Source organism: Salvia miltiorrhiza, chromosome 1 (genome assembly GCF_028751815.1).
Source record: "Salvia miltiorrhiza cultivar Shanhuang (shh) chromosome 1, IMPLAD_Smil_shh, whole genome shotgun sequence".
Lineage (NCBI taxonomy): Eukaryota > Viridiplantae > Streptophyta > Magnoliopsida > Lamiales > Lamiaceae > Salvia > Salvia miltiorrhiza.
The window spans coordinates 73,243,770-73,256,963 of NC_080387.1; the positions used below are offsets into that span (position 1 = coordinate 73,243,770).

The window sequence follows — 13,194 nt, forward strand, 5'->3', positions numbered from 1 at the left end:
CATATAGCTTTCTTTCTTTGTGAAACTTGTTTTATACTAGTGTATAATTCAAATTCCAGAATCTTCTAATCAACATTCAACAGTGCTGTTATTAGTTGAAGTAGTTCAAATAGCTGTGGATTCTTTTCAGATTCATGTTTAGGTTTGATGAAATTGAGTAGCAAATTTGCATCCTAGACAGAACATGAAAAATCATACTTTTAGCCCACGTTTAGTTGGGTGATTTTAGAGGTTGGAAATAGATTCAATTAATTAAATCCATTACTTATTGTTTGGTTTGAGTAATTAGTTAACCATTACCCTTACTTGAGTGTGTAACTCAATCACCCAATTTGTTACGCTTTAAAATAAAATAGAGGGGAAACAAAAAAAAGGGAATCCCTCAATTGTTAAACCAAGTAATGATTATTATTACCATTCAATTCCTTTATTTGATTTCATTTTACTTCCATTTCTTTACTTGAACCAAACGAGCAGTTAATGTGAAATGAAGAAAATATGATTTTGAATTTAGAAGCTTCTATAGATTCTACGTAATACATACGTAGTCATGTAAAATCACCCAATTGATTTCATATATGAAATGAAGAACATATGATTTTGAATTTAGAAGAAAATACGAGTTGAAGATTGAAGTAAAGAGTTTGGTAAAGCCACCAATTTGGAATAAGAGTGATCAAAGAGGAGTATATAATACTCGTCTTCTTCTTTAAATGTTTCCAATTATAAACATTTTTTAAAATTGAATTCATCAATTGATACAGCAGACTCAGTGAGTGAGAGATGGGGTTTTTGTCACGTAAAGTAGCGAGATACTACTTGAATGCAGGCGATCATATTTACACCTGGAGAACTGGCTTTGTTTACGCGCACCATGGTATAATTCTCTCTTCCCTATTGATGCATTTACGAGACGAAATAGTAAGGTTAATCTCTTGTTTACATTGATGCATTGCAATCTTGGGATATCCCAGAGACCTTAATTATTTTCATCATTTAAGCTAATTTTGCTTTATTCTTATCCCATTGAAAGTGTGAGACTGGAGAAATCCTACCTCAATCATGCGTCTTATCATATCGATCATGCAAAGTAAAAAGCACTTGTTTTGGGAGATAATATTTGTTTTGCCTAGCTAGCTTGTTCCTTGATGTAGGTGATGTTAATTAGGGTTTTGTTGATATTAATTGAGCCTTAAGAATTAAGGTCACATTTGACTGAGTGTTTTTAGAGGTTGGAAAGAGATTTAATTGAATCCATTACTTGTTGTTTGGTTTGGGTAGTGAGTTAACTATTACTCTTACTTGAGGGTAACACAATCACCCAATTTATTACCCCTCAAAATAGAGCCCCCCCCATACTAATGAATCAAATCCTACATATATAATAGCAAAATAAATATTATCCTACATGGCATTGTATAATCACTTCATTCTAATTTTCCTCAATTCTCATTCATTCTTATCTATTTATATATTTCTAATCAATTTTTACATTATAGCAAAATAAATCATATCCTACGTGGCATCGTATAATCACTTCATTCTAATTTTCCTCAATTCTCATTCATTCTTATTTATTTATACATTTCTAACCAATTTTTACATTTAAAAACTATTAAATAATCGTATAAAACTATTAGATAAAGTCTGTACTATTAAATAATTGTATAAAACTATTAGATAAATCCAACATATCCATTTAATTATAACTCCTACATATATTATAGCAAAATAAATCTTATCCTACGTGGCATCGTATAATCACTTAATTATTTTTCTCAATTCTCATTCATTCTTATCTATTTATATATTTCTAATCAATTTTTATACATTCTTATCTATTTATATATTTCTAATCAATTTTTATATTATAGCAAAATAAATCATATCCTACGTGGCATCGTATAATCACTTCATATCCAACATATCCATTTAATTATGATTTAAACTTCATCAAATGAATATTTATATAAAAATGTATTTCTATTATCACAACTTATATTTAATTAGCGAAAGTGCATGATTAAGATTAATATTATTTCAAATATTGTATTACTACTTTAATTTGATCATATCAAATTAATTAAAGAAATAATTTATATATAAACTATTTTATATGCTATAGTAATAAAAATAACATAAAATAATTATAAATGTTGACATAAAATGATTCCCGTCGAATTTCGACGGGTTTGACGCTAGTACTCAATAAAAGTAACGGTTATTGTTACCATTCCAGTCATTTATTTGATTTCATTTCCTTTCCATTCCTCTACTCCAACCAAACGGGCACTAATTATCAGTTTAATCATACGTATTCAGGTATCTACAAGGACGACGGGCAAGTGGTGCACTTCACCTGCCCAAAATCAGCATCTTCGGCTCCACTAAAAAGAAGAAGGGAAAGTTGCTCAACTTGTGAGAAGTTTGAGCATAGCGATCGTGACAGTGGTGTCATCATATCTTGTCTCGATTGCTTCCTTAAGAAAGGAAAATTGTACCGTCATAAGTATGGCGTTAAGAAGACGACCCACCGGCTGAGCCGCCGTGGGACTTGCAATACAGCAAAGTCCGACCCCGCCGAGGTGGTGATGGCGAGGGTTGAATTGAAGCTTGCAAATGGATTCGGGGAGTATGATTTGTTGGATAATAATTGTGAAGATTTCGCAACCTACTGCAAAACTGGCCAAAAATGCAAACGTACCGGCCAAGCCTCCATCATCCCGCAAGAGTGGCGGAGCCACGAGCTTATATTAGGAGGGGCTAAACTTGTACGGGGGTTGAAGGGCGGTAACCCCCATTTTTTTGGGAAGGGTATTTCATACATTATAGATATTTTTACTTAAAAAATAAATATAATAATAATAAACAATATTTTCATAAATTATTTTTATGAAAATATTGGGGGTTGGGTTCGCGCCGTGTTCAACCGTAATTTATGCATGCAGGATTATTTCTTGGATAATTTGTATTAAATGATTATTATTAATTTTATTATATTGATTAATGTTATTTCCTTAAGTTGAAATTGACTTCAATTATTTGATTTACAATCTACAAATTTAATTATTGTTGAAGAATTAATGCTCACTTAATTTGATCATCTTGCACTCATTAAGTTTATACTAATACTGTTATTATACATTATTTTAAACCAAATACTAATATTTAAATAAGTAACCCTTACCTGCTTTAACTTCTTAACACCTTATTAATTCTTAATTTGCGTGCTCAGAGCAAATTTGACAAAATATAGACAAATACTTTATAAGTTGAGGAAATTAAGGCAGTACTGGGGACTAAACTCTAGTTCCTCGCCTTTAAAATATACAACATCGTATATACGAACATTTAAAGAGCTAGTTCGAGCTCAAGCTTGAATTCTATATTATCGAGCATCACACGAGTCGAGCTCGAATTCTGTAAGTGGGTGATGAGCCGAGCTCGATCAACAAGGTAAAAACTCGAATCGAGCTCGAATATCCGAATATTTAAACGAGCCGAGCTCGAGCTTCGGTTCGTTTGCTGCCCTAATGTTAAGGAGGAGAAACACAACCTCCAATTTTAGTAACTTGGTAAACACAACCGCCGTAGAAAGGGGCCACAGGGGTCGGTTCATATATATAGCTGAGGTGTTTTCAAAAGGAGATTTCCGGAAGGGGCTTCAGCCCCCTCTTATGTTTGTTAATGCAATTAGAATACAATTAGAATATGTTTGTTAATGCAATTAGAATACAATTAGTGTACTATCTAATAAATAAATATATACTTATAAATATACAATATGTAATTTACAAAATCAACCTTAAAATAGAATACGGAGTAGGGATAAAATAGTCAATCCATATTCCTCTTCCGCAAGAAAAGGTATTTGAAAATATAATCTTGTTTATCATATATATACAGTGGCAAAAAAATGTCAAATAATATGTCATTTGTTTGGTTCTTGCATAATCTCTGTAATCTAATATGGGATGCTAATTAACATTTCAATATGTGGGAATCAAGTAACGAAATTCAAAAACATAAGGCTGAATTTCTATCAGCTTCTGTGATGGGGATTGATCAGTTTCTCCATTTAGACATTCCATCATCAATCTTTTCAGCGAGCTCGTAAGAGGTAATTGGCTGTAAATCCATTCTAGAAGCGACTCGATGTCATCGGCAAAGTCTTTCATGTGTCGATGCACGAGTTTTGGCACTGAAATCTTCTTCTTGCTCGTAATCCCTACTGATGCTTCCAAATACTCAACTTTGGCTTTCTCTAATTCATTCATCACTTCATCCGGCATGTAAAACCTCAACTGCAAGCTTGATTGTTTGTAAGACTGCTAAAACATGGTGGATATAAAATGTATAGACATTGGCCAGTAAAATCACGAACTATTTTGAAATTGCAATTTTAACGTAACTTTTGAAAAAGTGTCGAGTTAAATCACCATATTTTCACGTTTTGCAAATTCCGTCCCGGCCCCCCAATTTTTTTCGGTCATCGGATTGTTGAGTTGGAGTTTACGTGAATTAGTCCGTCACGTAATGTTCATGTAATGATGTCGTTTCAAATAAAGTTGATGAATATTGAAAATTAGGATGCAGATACAAGACACAATCCCTTTATAAATTGGAGAAATTTATAATTGAAATTGTACGGAACATCGTCGTTTAAGCCTCACAAAAATGAAGTCGTCTTTACTAATCCATCTAAGTAAGCTACAATTCAGCACTCCGGCTACCACAAAACATTGGGGGACGAAATTGCAAAAATTGAAAAGATGGTGATTTAATTCGCCAGACTTCAAAAATCACGTTAAAAATGTAGTTTCGAAATAGTTCACGGTTTTATTTGCCAAAACCCCTAACATGTAAGGTTGGAAATTGTACTTACTGCTGGAGATGACCAATTGCCTCGACAGAGAGCAAATATGACATTAGGTTCCGGATAGTCAAGACCACAAGCTTGCCTTAGAATTATTTCCTTCTCTTCAGTTAAGTCCTGTAGTTCAAATAGTGTCATATTATGCCTCATGAGTAAAGGATTTCTTACTATAAGAGTGCGTTTACTTTAATCGTAAAATTTTCATCGAAAACTGATGGATAAAGATAATATTATCCAGAAAGTGAATGAAAAAATGAGCTGCCCGAAAAAATATTCCACCATTTTCTAGAAAAAAATTCAATCATAGCAAACATGTGAAAATGATGAAAAAATATATATTCTCTCATTTTTCGTCAAAGTAAATGCACGCTAAACTCACATATTTAGCTTCTGCTGGATGTCTGAGGATGCACTGCTCAATTGTGGAAGCCTTGAATATGAAACCACCCACATTAATTTCAGCCTGGATAATATATGCATTGTCAATTTTAATGAAGTTGCTTAAGCGTCAATCCGTGCAATACACGAGAAATGTTTTTATATTTCTATATCTATATAAAGCCAATATCATATTTATAAATATAATAAAAAAAATACTTTTACCTCATTCATGAGTAAGAGTAGTTTCTCCTGTGTGGAAGGCAGCCCGTGTTGCAGAAATGCCTGAAATATATATGGAGAAAAAATTATTATGATAATGATATATGATAATGATGATATTTGTATTAATTGTAATTAATTGGGCTAAAAACCACTTGAGATCTCTTCATTACATTCATTATGGAGGCGTTGTATATGTTAATCCAGAATGCCAGCTTCTGCTTGTGGCTGAAGTGGTTTACTTTGACTTTATTGAGTTTCTGCATCAAAATCCTACAAGAAACAAAGAACCACTCAAAAATGGGTCAATGGTGAAATTCGAATTCGAAATTTTGATATTCGTATTCAAAACTATTTGATTACAAATATTCAATTCGATTCGATTAGTATTCAACACTACAAAAAAAGTTTCCACTAGTTACATAGGGCTTGATAGCTATTATGCGTATCACAGAAATTAGTGGCATTTGAAAGAGTAACTATTAGTGATCACCATCAAATGCCACTAATTTTTATGACACACGTAATAGCTACCGAACCTCATATCACTAGTGAATTTTTTTTTAACTTTTTTTTTGAAAATATGATATTCGATACGGTATTTGATTCGGTATTTAAATATTTCACGAATACGAATCAAATATTGGTGATATTTGCTTCGATTCAGTTCGATTCGATTACAACCCTACTAAAAAGCTGCAGGTACATACCTCAGTCTCTGCACATCCGGAATACATTCAGAGAAACGGCTCGTATCCAATGTACCTTTTGTTATCTGTATAAAATTCTTGTACGGCCCTGTATCTCTTGGCAATATGTCATAAGGATCAAGATGCGATGCATCGTCGTTGAACGGAAACACCGGCGTTTTGCAGCTGAATGCGGCTTTCGACACCAGCCCTTTCGAGTTCATGCACGCCATCGTCTGCTTCGAGAGGCTAGTCAGCCGCGTGCTCTTAAACGCGGTATGGTGTAGTTTGAGAAATATGCCTATCAAGCACTTGATGAGATCGACTGAGAGCTTATTCGGATTTACTGCTTCACTTTCTGCTGAAGAGTTGGATAGAAAGGTTGGAGTCCTGCTCGGGGCCACGGGAAACTCTGGTTTCCCGTGTTTTCCCGTGAAAGTTGCACTCTGGAGTTCCTTGGAGGAACCCAGAGATGCTCTCCGGTCTCCGGGAATTCTGTATCTTCTGTTTTCGTAGTTTTGTGATGTGGAGAGCGCGTCGCTCTCCTTGTGCTGTATCTGGTTTGGCCGCCTAGACGGCAGCTTCCTTAGCTGCCGTTGCTCGAGTTTCGGCCGGAACTCTTTCAACTGCACCACCTCCATTTCCTTTCTTTTCTGCTTCTCGTGGTGGATGTCTAATTTGAGTTCATTGATCTTTCTCTCCACCCAATCTATCTCTTCTTCCACCACTGCTAAATCAGCCAGAAGCATTTGAACCTGTGTTTTCGTTCATTGTTCGCTTAGGAGGCGTTTACTTTGAGTGATAAGATTGAATAGATAAAATGAAGGGTGTGTTCTCTTTAGTTGTAAATTTATCAGGAGAAAATGAGGGATAAGAAAAGATGGAAAACTTTAGCTCATGTTCTTTAAGGTGGAAAACATAGTTTATCACATCAATGTTCCAAGGAAAATATTACTATCACATTAATCCCCATGAAAATATTATCATGAATTGGAGTGAAAAGAAGGGAAAAGGGTCTACCCGAATTTTTTTCCATGACATGTGAAAATGATGAAAAAATTGTGAAAATATATGTTTTCCACCCTTTTTCATCAAAGAGGATTAATTATATTTTGTGTTCTTAATTTTTAGCATTTTAATTCATTATTTTTTAGCATTTTTAAGAAATTGTCCCCAGCATTTTCTTAAAAATGTCCCATTATACAAACTCTTGCGATGGAGTGATAAGTCATATTGTCGGATTCTTAGGTGTGTGGGATGTGAGCGGATTCTTAGGTGTCGGATTCTTAAAAATGTCCCATTATACAAAAATGTCGGATTCTTAAAAGAATTAAAAACCACGCCACAACGGACTAGCTCGAACTAAAAACCTTTCGGCCTTAGACATTAACCACACACGCACGCTAAGTTCTAGAAACTTGTGAAATGTGCATAGGTGCCACTAACACAAATTGTGTATTAAAAATGCTGCAGTTAACAAAATCTAAATTATTGTGTAGACATGAGTATATATTACCTGGAAAGGAAGGAAGGGGGTGAGGGATGAACATGAGTCGCAGCAGCCACTTGGTCCTTGCATCGTGCATTGCAATACCCTCTTCAACTCAAGCTCCCCTTCCAACTCTTCCTCCAATCTTTCAACCTGCAATTATTTGTGTTTCATTTTCTTTGCATCGGCAAAGTAACATAATCAAGATTAAGAGGGTGTTTGGCTAAGCTTATTTTAAAGAGCTTAGAAGCTCTGAGAGCTTATAAGATGTTTCAAGAGTTTATAAGATGTAATTTTTAAGAGCTTATAAGTTGTCAAAGTGTTTGGATAATTGAGCTTATAAGCTAGAGAGAGAATTTTTTTTAGAGAGAGAAAATCGAAGAAAAATGAACTTGAATGATATATAATGAATATAATAAATTATAGTTGAAAAATATTTGTAAAATAATTGTTGCATATGAGATTATAAAAAAATAAGTTGAGGTAGATGAACTTATTTTTTGAGGAGCTTATAAGCTCTTGAAGCTTATTTTTGGAGCTTATAAGCTGTTTAGAAGCTTATTTTGCCAAATACTTTGGAGGAGCTTATAAGCTCCTCAAAACAGCTTATAGCCAAACACCCTCTAAAAGAACTCGTCGACCCCAACGTGCGTGAGCAATGGCGGAGCCATATAATAATAACGAACAACAGCATAAATCAAATAATTTACAAAACATAACAAACAACTTAAGAATAAATACTTGATGAATTATTTTTTTTGGTTGCATCAAAGTTTGCTTTAACTTCTATATTCACCTTCACGAAAAATAAACACGTTCCATTTCTTATAAAAATAAAATACTAATTTTTATTAGTAACAATTATAGAAAATGACATTAATCCATCCACAAGCTACATTTTTTCCGAGTCAGCTACATGATGAGACTGATACAAATTGAGCAGATGCACAAATTGAAGACAAATTATACTTCACAAATTCACCACAAATTAGAATCCCAAATTTCATTTCAGATTTTTCTTTTCTATATATAGTTTTCTTTAAAAAAATTGAGGAGGGGCTTTAGCCCCCCTTGGATGAGAGAGAGAGAGAGAGAGAGAGGCCTGACCTGTTCTTGGAGGTGGAGCTTATTAGCTTGTTTATCTTCACCTTGCTGCATCAACAAATCCTCGAATTTCATACTCGAAACAACGAGAAGAAGAAGAAGAAGAAGAAGAAGTATCTTTCCCCACAAAATTTTAACATCCTTTGCCTTTGGTGGGAGAGGGAAGTGTACGTATATATATATATATATATATGTAAACGCAGAGTGTGTGTGTGTGTGTTTTGGTGATGAGTCAGCAGCAGCAGCAGCAGGCTTCACAAATCACAACCTCTAAACATTAAAGCTGAGCACAAATGTGAGAGAGGTGGTCGACGTGAACTCCATGATTCCTTTTAACGCTTCCAACTGTTGCTTCCCATTTCTTAAATTAGCTTAACCACCTCCTTTTTTTTCTTTTTTTTTAGAGGTGGTCTCCTGTACACCCGGGTGCACCGTACACCCGGGTTGTATCCGACCTAGATCCTGACTTAGTTGGACTATCCTAACTCACTTTTTTATGAAACGATACTAACACTAACACGATCTTGGAATGACACTAACACTATTTTGTTTTGTTTTACACTATGACACTATTTCAAAGATAACACTAACACTATTTTGTTTTACAAATGACACTATTTCGAAAATAACACTCACTACGTGTAAAATGACACTAACACTTGACATTCGGGTAGGATAATTCAATTGAGTTAGATTCGGGTCAAGATCCGAGTTGGGTACGACCCGGATGTACCATACGCTCGGGTGTATAGGAAATTTCGTGTTCTTTTTAAGGAATCTTATTTTTCTGATTTACTATTATAAGGTACAAAGAAAAGGGAGATATATCTGTCAGCTTTGTCACGGGCACCAAAGGTTTAATGACATGATTTGATAGTGAATGAAAATAAGCTGCAGTGGAAAGTTTAAATTTTAGTGGAATAATATGACAATTCGAGCGAGCATTATTCACAAAATGGTTAATTATAGTTATAACCTTAATTTTTTTAGTAAATTTCAGTTTATAGCCTCAATTTTGATTTAGATTTTTATATAGCCTGAATTTTAAAAAAATTACGTTAAAACTGTGACATTAGCTCTTCTTTATCGAAATTAAATATGAAACAACAATCGATTGCCACGAAATCAGATCCTAATGTATTCTACATTAAATGGGATTTTCAATGATAGGTAGCCCATTGTCATCGGACCACCGTTCAAATCGGGATCGAGTGTGACAGTTGGCATCGTCGCACTAATTTTTTGGCGCAATTTCAATTACACTGGTGGCCCGATGATGATGTGCTACCTACCGTTGAAAACCTCTTTTCGTGTATAATGCATTATATTCTAATTTTGTGACAATTGATCATCATTTTAGTTGTAATTACGATAAAAATAGTCTATTAATATAATTTTAATGCATTTATAATTAAATTATTTCTCAAAATTCAGGCTATACAGAAAATAAATTAAAGTTAAAGTTATAAACTGAAATTTATTGAAAGTTGAGGCTATAAATTAAAATTATACCTTTACAAAATTAGTGGAATTGTCACGGAACAATTAATTAAAAAGAAAGTCCACCGATAGAAAAATGATAAAAATGGTTAGTTGCTTGGATTTTCTTTCAAAAACATAATCATCAAGCATTATCGTTTTGCGAGAGGATGTGTAGCAGTATCTTTGGGTTATTTCTAAACAATAATTCAAAGTTTGACTTTTTTTTTAATTGGAATTATAATTATAATTAACACGAAAATAATTATACTCAAAATCAAAATTTTGGAATAAATTAAGTTGATCATCAAACTGAGTTTTATACATCTACTAGTATGTGCCCGCTCGTGCGATGCACGACCATCATCGAAATTGAACGATAATTTAAATAAATAAATAAAAATGTTACAATGTATACGATAATTAATGTGTTTTCTAAGTAATTAATATATTTTGTTTATGCTCAAATTTTAAAATAAAGTTACAATGTATACATTTTTTTTTTCAATTGGAAAGTGAAAAAATAAAGGGTTTAACATGAGATATGTGTCGTTCATTTTCCAAAATAAAATGTATACAATTTCAGTAAATTTAAATAAATGTGCTACTAAAAAATTAAACTCTTCAATTTACTTTTATTTTTTATTTTTAAAGAAAATCGATAATGGTTCTCTAATTACTGATTTTCCAATGAGTAATTTTGAAGCTTAAAAATTCGATTTTTAAGATATACTATATATTAGTTATTTATCTACAAATTTATATTAATATAAAGTTGACCTTTAAAAAAATATTTTTAAGCTAAAGATTTCTAAAATGAACAAATATAAGTTTCATCATTGTAATTGCATTAAACTGATATAATAAAAATATAAATAGTAAAATATAAAAAATACTGATCTATAGTAAAAACATAAAAAATAAAATAAAAAAATATGGAAAAAGGAATGAAAGAACCGTGAATTTTAAAAAATGAGAAGTGAGAGAGGAGATGATAGAGGAGAGAAGAGAGAGGAGAGAGAAAAAAAAATTTGGTGACTTTAAACTATAATAACTTATTGGTTTTAAATTTATTTTTTATAATTTTTACATCAAATTAAAGATATCGTCATTATCTTTAATTTAACATCCATATTGAATATTTTTTTATAAATTAAAGTTGATGAATTTAAAAGAAAATCAAATTGAATAAATATATTTGAATAGTGTTTTCTAAGTAATTAATATATTTTTGTTGAATTAGTGTGAACGTGTGAAATGAGTTAGTGGTGTTAATAATTTTTTTTTAACCTTCATATTAAAAGTATTATCGAAATTGCCATTCAAATCAATTTCAAATTGACTTGAAATCAATTTCTAATTGAAAACTGTTGTTTTAATATAGTATAGATTTGACTTCATTTAGAGCACTCCCAGCAGAAATCTCAAAATTATGCTCCTATATTCCTCCCTAAAGCTTCCCTATTTAATTTTAGGATCTCGATTTTATAAATGCATACATCAGATCTCCTATTTTCTACATAAAAATAATAATTATGTGTGGGCCCTACTAATTATAAGCTTAAAATAAATTTAGGGTGGGTGTAAATTTAAGATTGAATTTAGGTAGGTGTAAAATTTTTTGTGGGCCCCATCCAATTTAGGGGATCTGCTGGATGCATTTTTTATCTCATTTTCAATTGTTTTAGCCTAAATTTAGAGTTAGTGATGCATTTAGGTGATCTGCTGGGAGTGCTCTTAGTACTAATTCTAATTGTTCATTTCGAAAGTTTAGGGTTATCAAATTTTTTTCCCTTTTATTTGTTTATTTTTCTACCACCCTCAACGGTACCCACTATATTCCTATTAATATTTTTTCTTCTTTTCCTTTTAATTTTGAAGTGAATTTTAATAATTTTCTATAAGAAATTGATTCAATGCCCAATTGCTCTGTGGTAGCCCGCATGTTTCTCGATCGTGGGATTTATTTATTTTCACAATAGCGTTTTATACTTATATTAGTGGTGTTAATAATTTTTTTTTAACCTTCATATTAAAAGTATTATCAAAATTGCCATTCAAATCAATTTCAAATTGATTTGAAATCAATTTCTAATTGAAAACTGCTGTTTTAATATAGTATAGATATATTTGACTAGCCGAGCTTTAATCATTCAACTTAATTTTAATAAAGTGAATAACATAAATAAATATGAACTATTTTTATAATAATTATAAATTCAAACTAAAAATTTGTATGGTCAAAATTTGGAATATTTTTAAAAAATAACCATTGTTTTAATACTCCATAAGACAATTGTAGAATTTGCAAAATTTTAAATAAATAGTAAAACTTCGCCGTCTGTGGGAATCGAACCCACGACCACATGGTTAAAAGCCATGCGCTCTACCAGCTGAGCTAAGACGGCTAATGTTTATTAATTTGTCGTTTATTTTTGAAATTTACTATTAGAGAATTGATTTAATAATTTCCCCCATTTCCCCGTGATTCATCAGTTTTCAGTCTTTTAATGTGATATAATAAACATACTTTATTAGGGAATTATCAAACAAATTTGTGGTACAGGAAATTATTGATAAACATGTTATAGTAAATAAAGAAATTAAAAGATCGCAAGATGAAAGACTTTTGTTCCTTAAAACTCGTGCTGTTCCTATTGAGGCAGCACAAGTTTTAATAAAAGCTGGTAAAAAGTTATTTGAGGGTGGGACTATGTACAAAAATAGTGTTTAAATGATTGTAATTGTAAAGTAGATGGTGAGGTCATGTACAAAAATATAAAGTAAAGAGACTGGGGCAAATTTTTGGGGGAATCCCAAAAAAGAAATTGGGGCAATTTTTTTGGGGCGAAGGGAGTATAATTTAAACTGGATATATTCTAGCTCAATAAGTCAGCATATAGTATTGCATAAAATACTCGTAATGACTTAATAACGTTATTAAATTAATTGGTAAA

At 32.1% G+C, this 13,194-nt stretch overlaps 2 protein-coding genes and 1 non-coding gene across 3 annotated transcripts; 1 reads left to right on the plus strand and 2 right to left on the minus strand.

Annotated features, from left to right (window-relative positions):
* Positions 1-654: 654 nt before the first annotated feature.
* Positions 655-3,021, plus strand: LOC131005993 (protein LEAD-SENSITIVE 1-like). The gene is made up of 2 exons (XM_057933145.1): positions 655-877; positions 2,323-3,021. Exons 1-2 carry the CDS (start codon positions 784-786, stop codon positions 2,844-2,846), a joined length of 618 nt encoding a protein of 205 aa, XP_057789128.1. The 5' UTR covers positions 655-783; the 3' UTR covers positions 2,847-3,021.
* An 849-nt stretch (positions 3,022-3,870) lies between these two features.
* LOC131005891 (uncharacterized) lies at positions 3,871-9,118 on the minus strand. Its single transcript, XM_057933008.1, has 8 exons — positions 8,762-9,118; positions 7,682-7,807; positions 6,187-6,920; positions 5,650-5,749; positions 5,480-5,539; positions 5,256-5,339; positions 4,886-4,993; positions 3,871-4,304 (listed from the first exon to the last, which is right to left on the minus strand). Exons 1-8 carry the CDS (start codon positions 8,831-8,833, stop codon positions 3,990-3,992), a joined length of 1,599 nt encoding a protein of 532 aa, XP_057788991.1. The 5' UTR covers positions 8,834-9,118; the 3' UTR covers positions 3,871-3,989.
* A 3,454-nt stretch (positions 9,119-12,572) lies between these two features.
* TRNAK-UUU (transfer RNA lysine (anticodon UUU)) lies at positions 12,573-12,645 on the minus strand. Its single transcript has one exon. It is a non-coding gene; the product is annotated as a tRNA-Lys (tRNA).
* Positions 12,646-13,194: the final 549 nt, after the last annotated feature.

What these genes read in the sequence shown, in the direction of transcription:
- LOC131005993 (XM_057933145.1), top strand. Translation starts at nt 784, where the DNA reads ATGGGGTTTTTGTCACGTAAAGTAGCGAGATACTACTTGAATGCAGGC. An exon ending in CTTTGTTTACGCGCACCATG is followed by an intron (nt 878 to 2,322) that starts GTATAATTCTCT and finishes ATACGTATTCAG; the next exon opens with GTATCTACAAGGACGACGGG.
- LOC131005891 (XM_057933008.1), bottom strand. Translation starts at nt 8,833, where the DNA reads ATGAAATTCGAGGATTTGTTGATGCAGCAAGGTGAAGATAAACAAGCT. An exon ending in CCGGATGTGCAGAGACTGAG is followed by an intron (nt 5,750 to 6,186) that starts GTATGTACCTGC and finishes TGTTTCTTGTAG; the next exon opens with GATTTTGATGCAGAAACTCA. An exon ending in TACTCTTACTCATGAATGAG is followed by an intron (nt 5,340 to 5,479) that starts GTAAAAGTATTT and finishes TATATTATCCAG; the next exon opens with GCTGAAATTAATGTGGGTGG.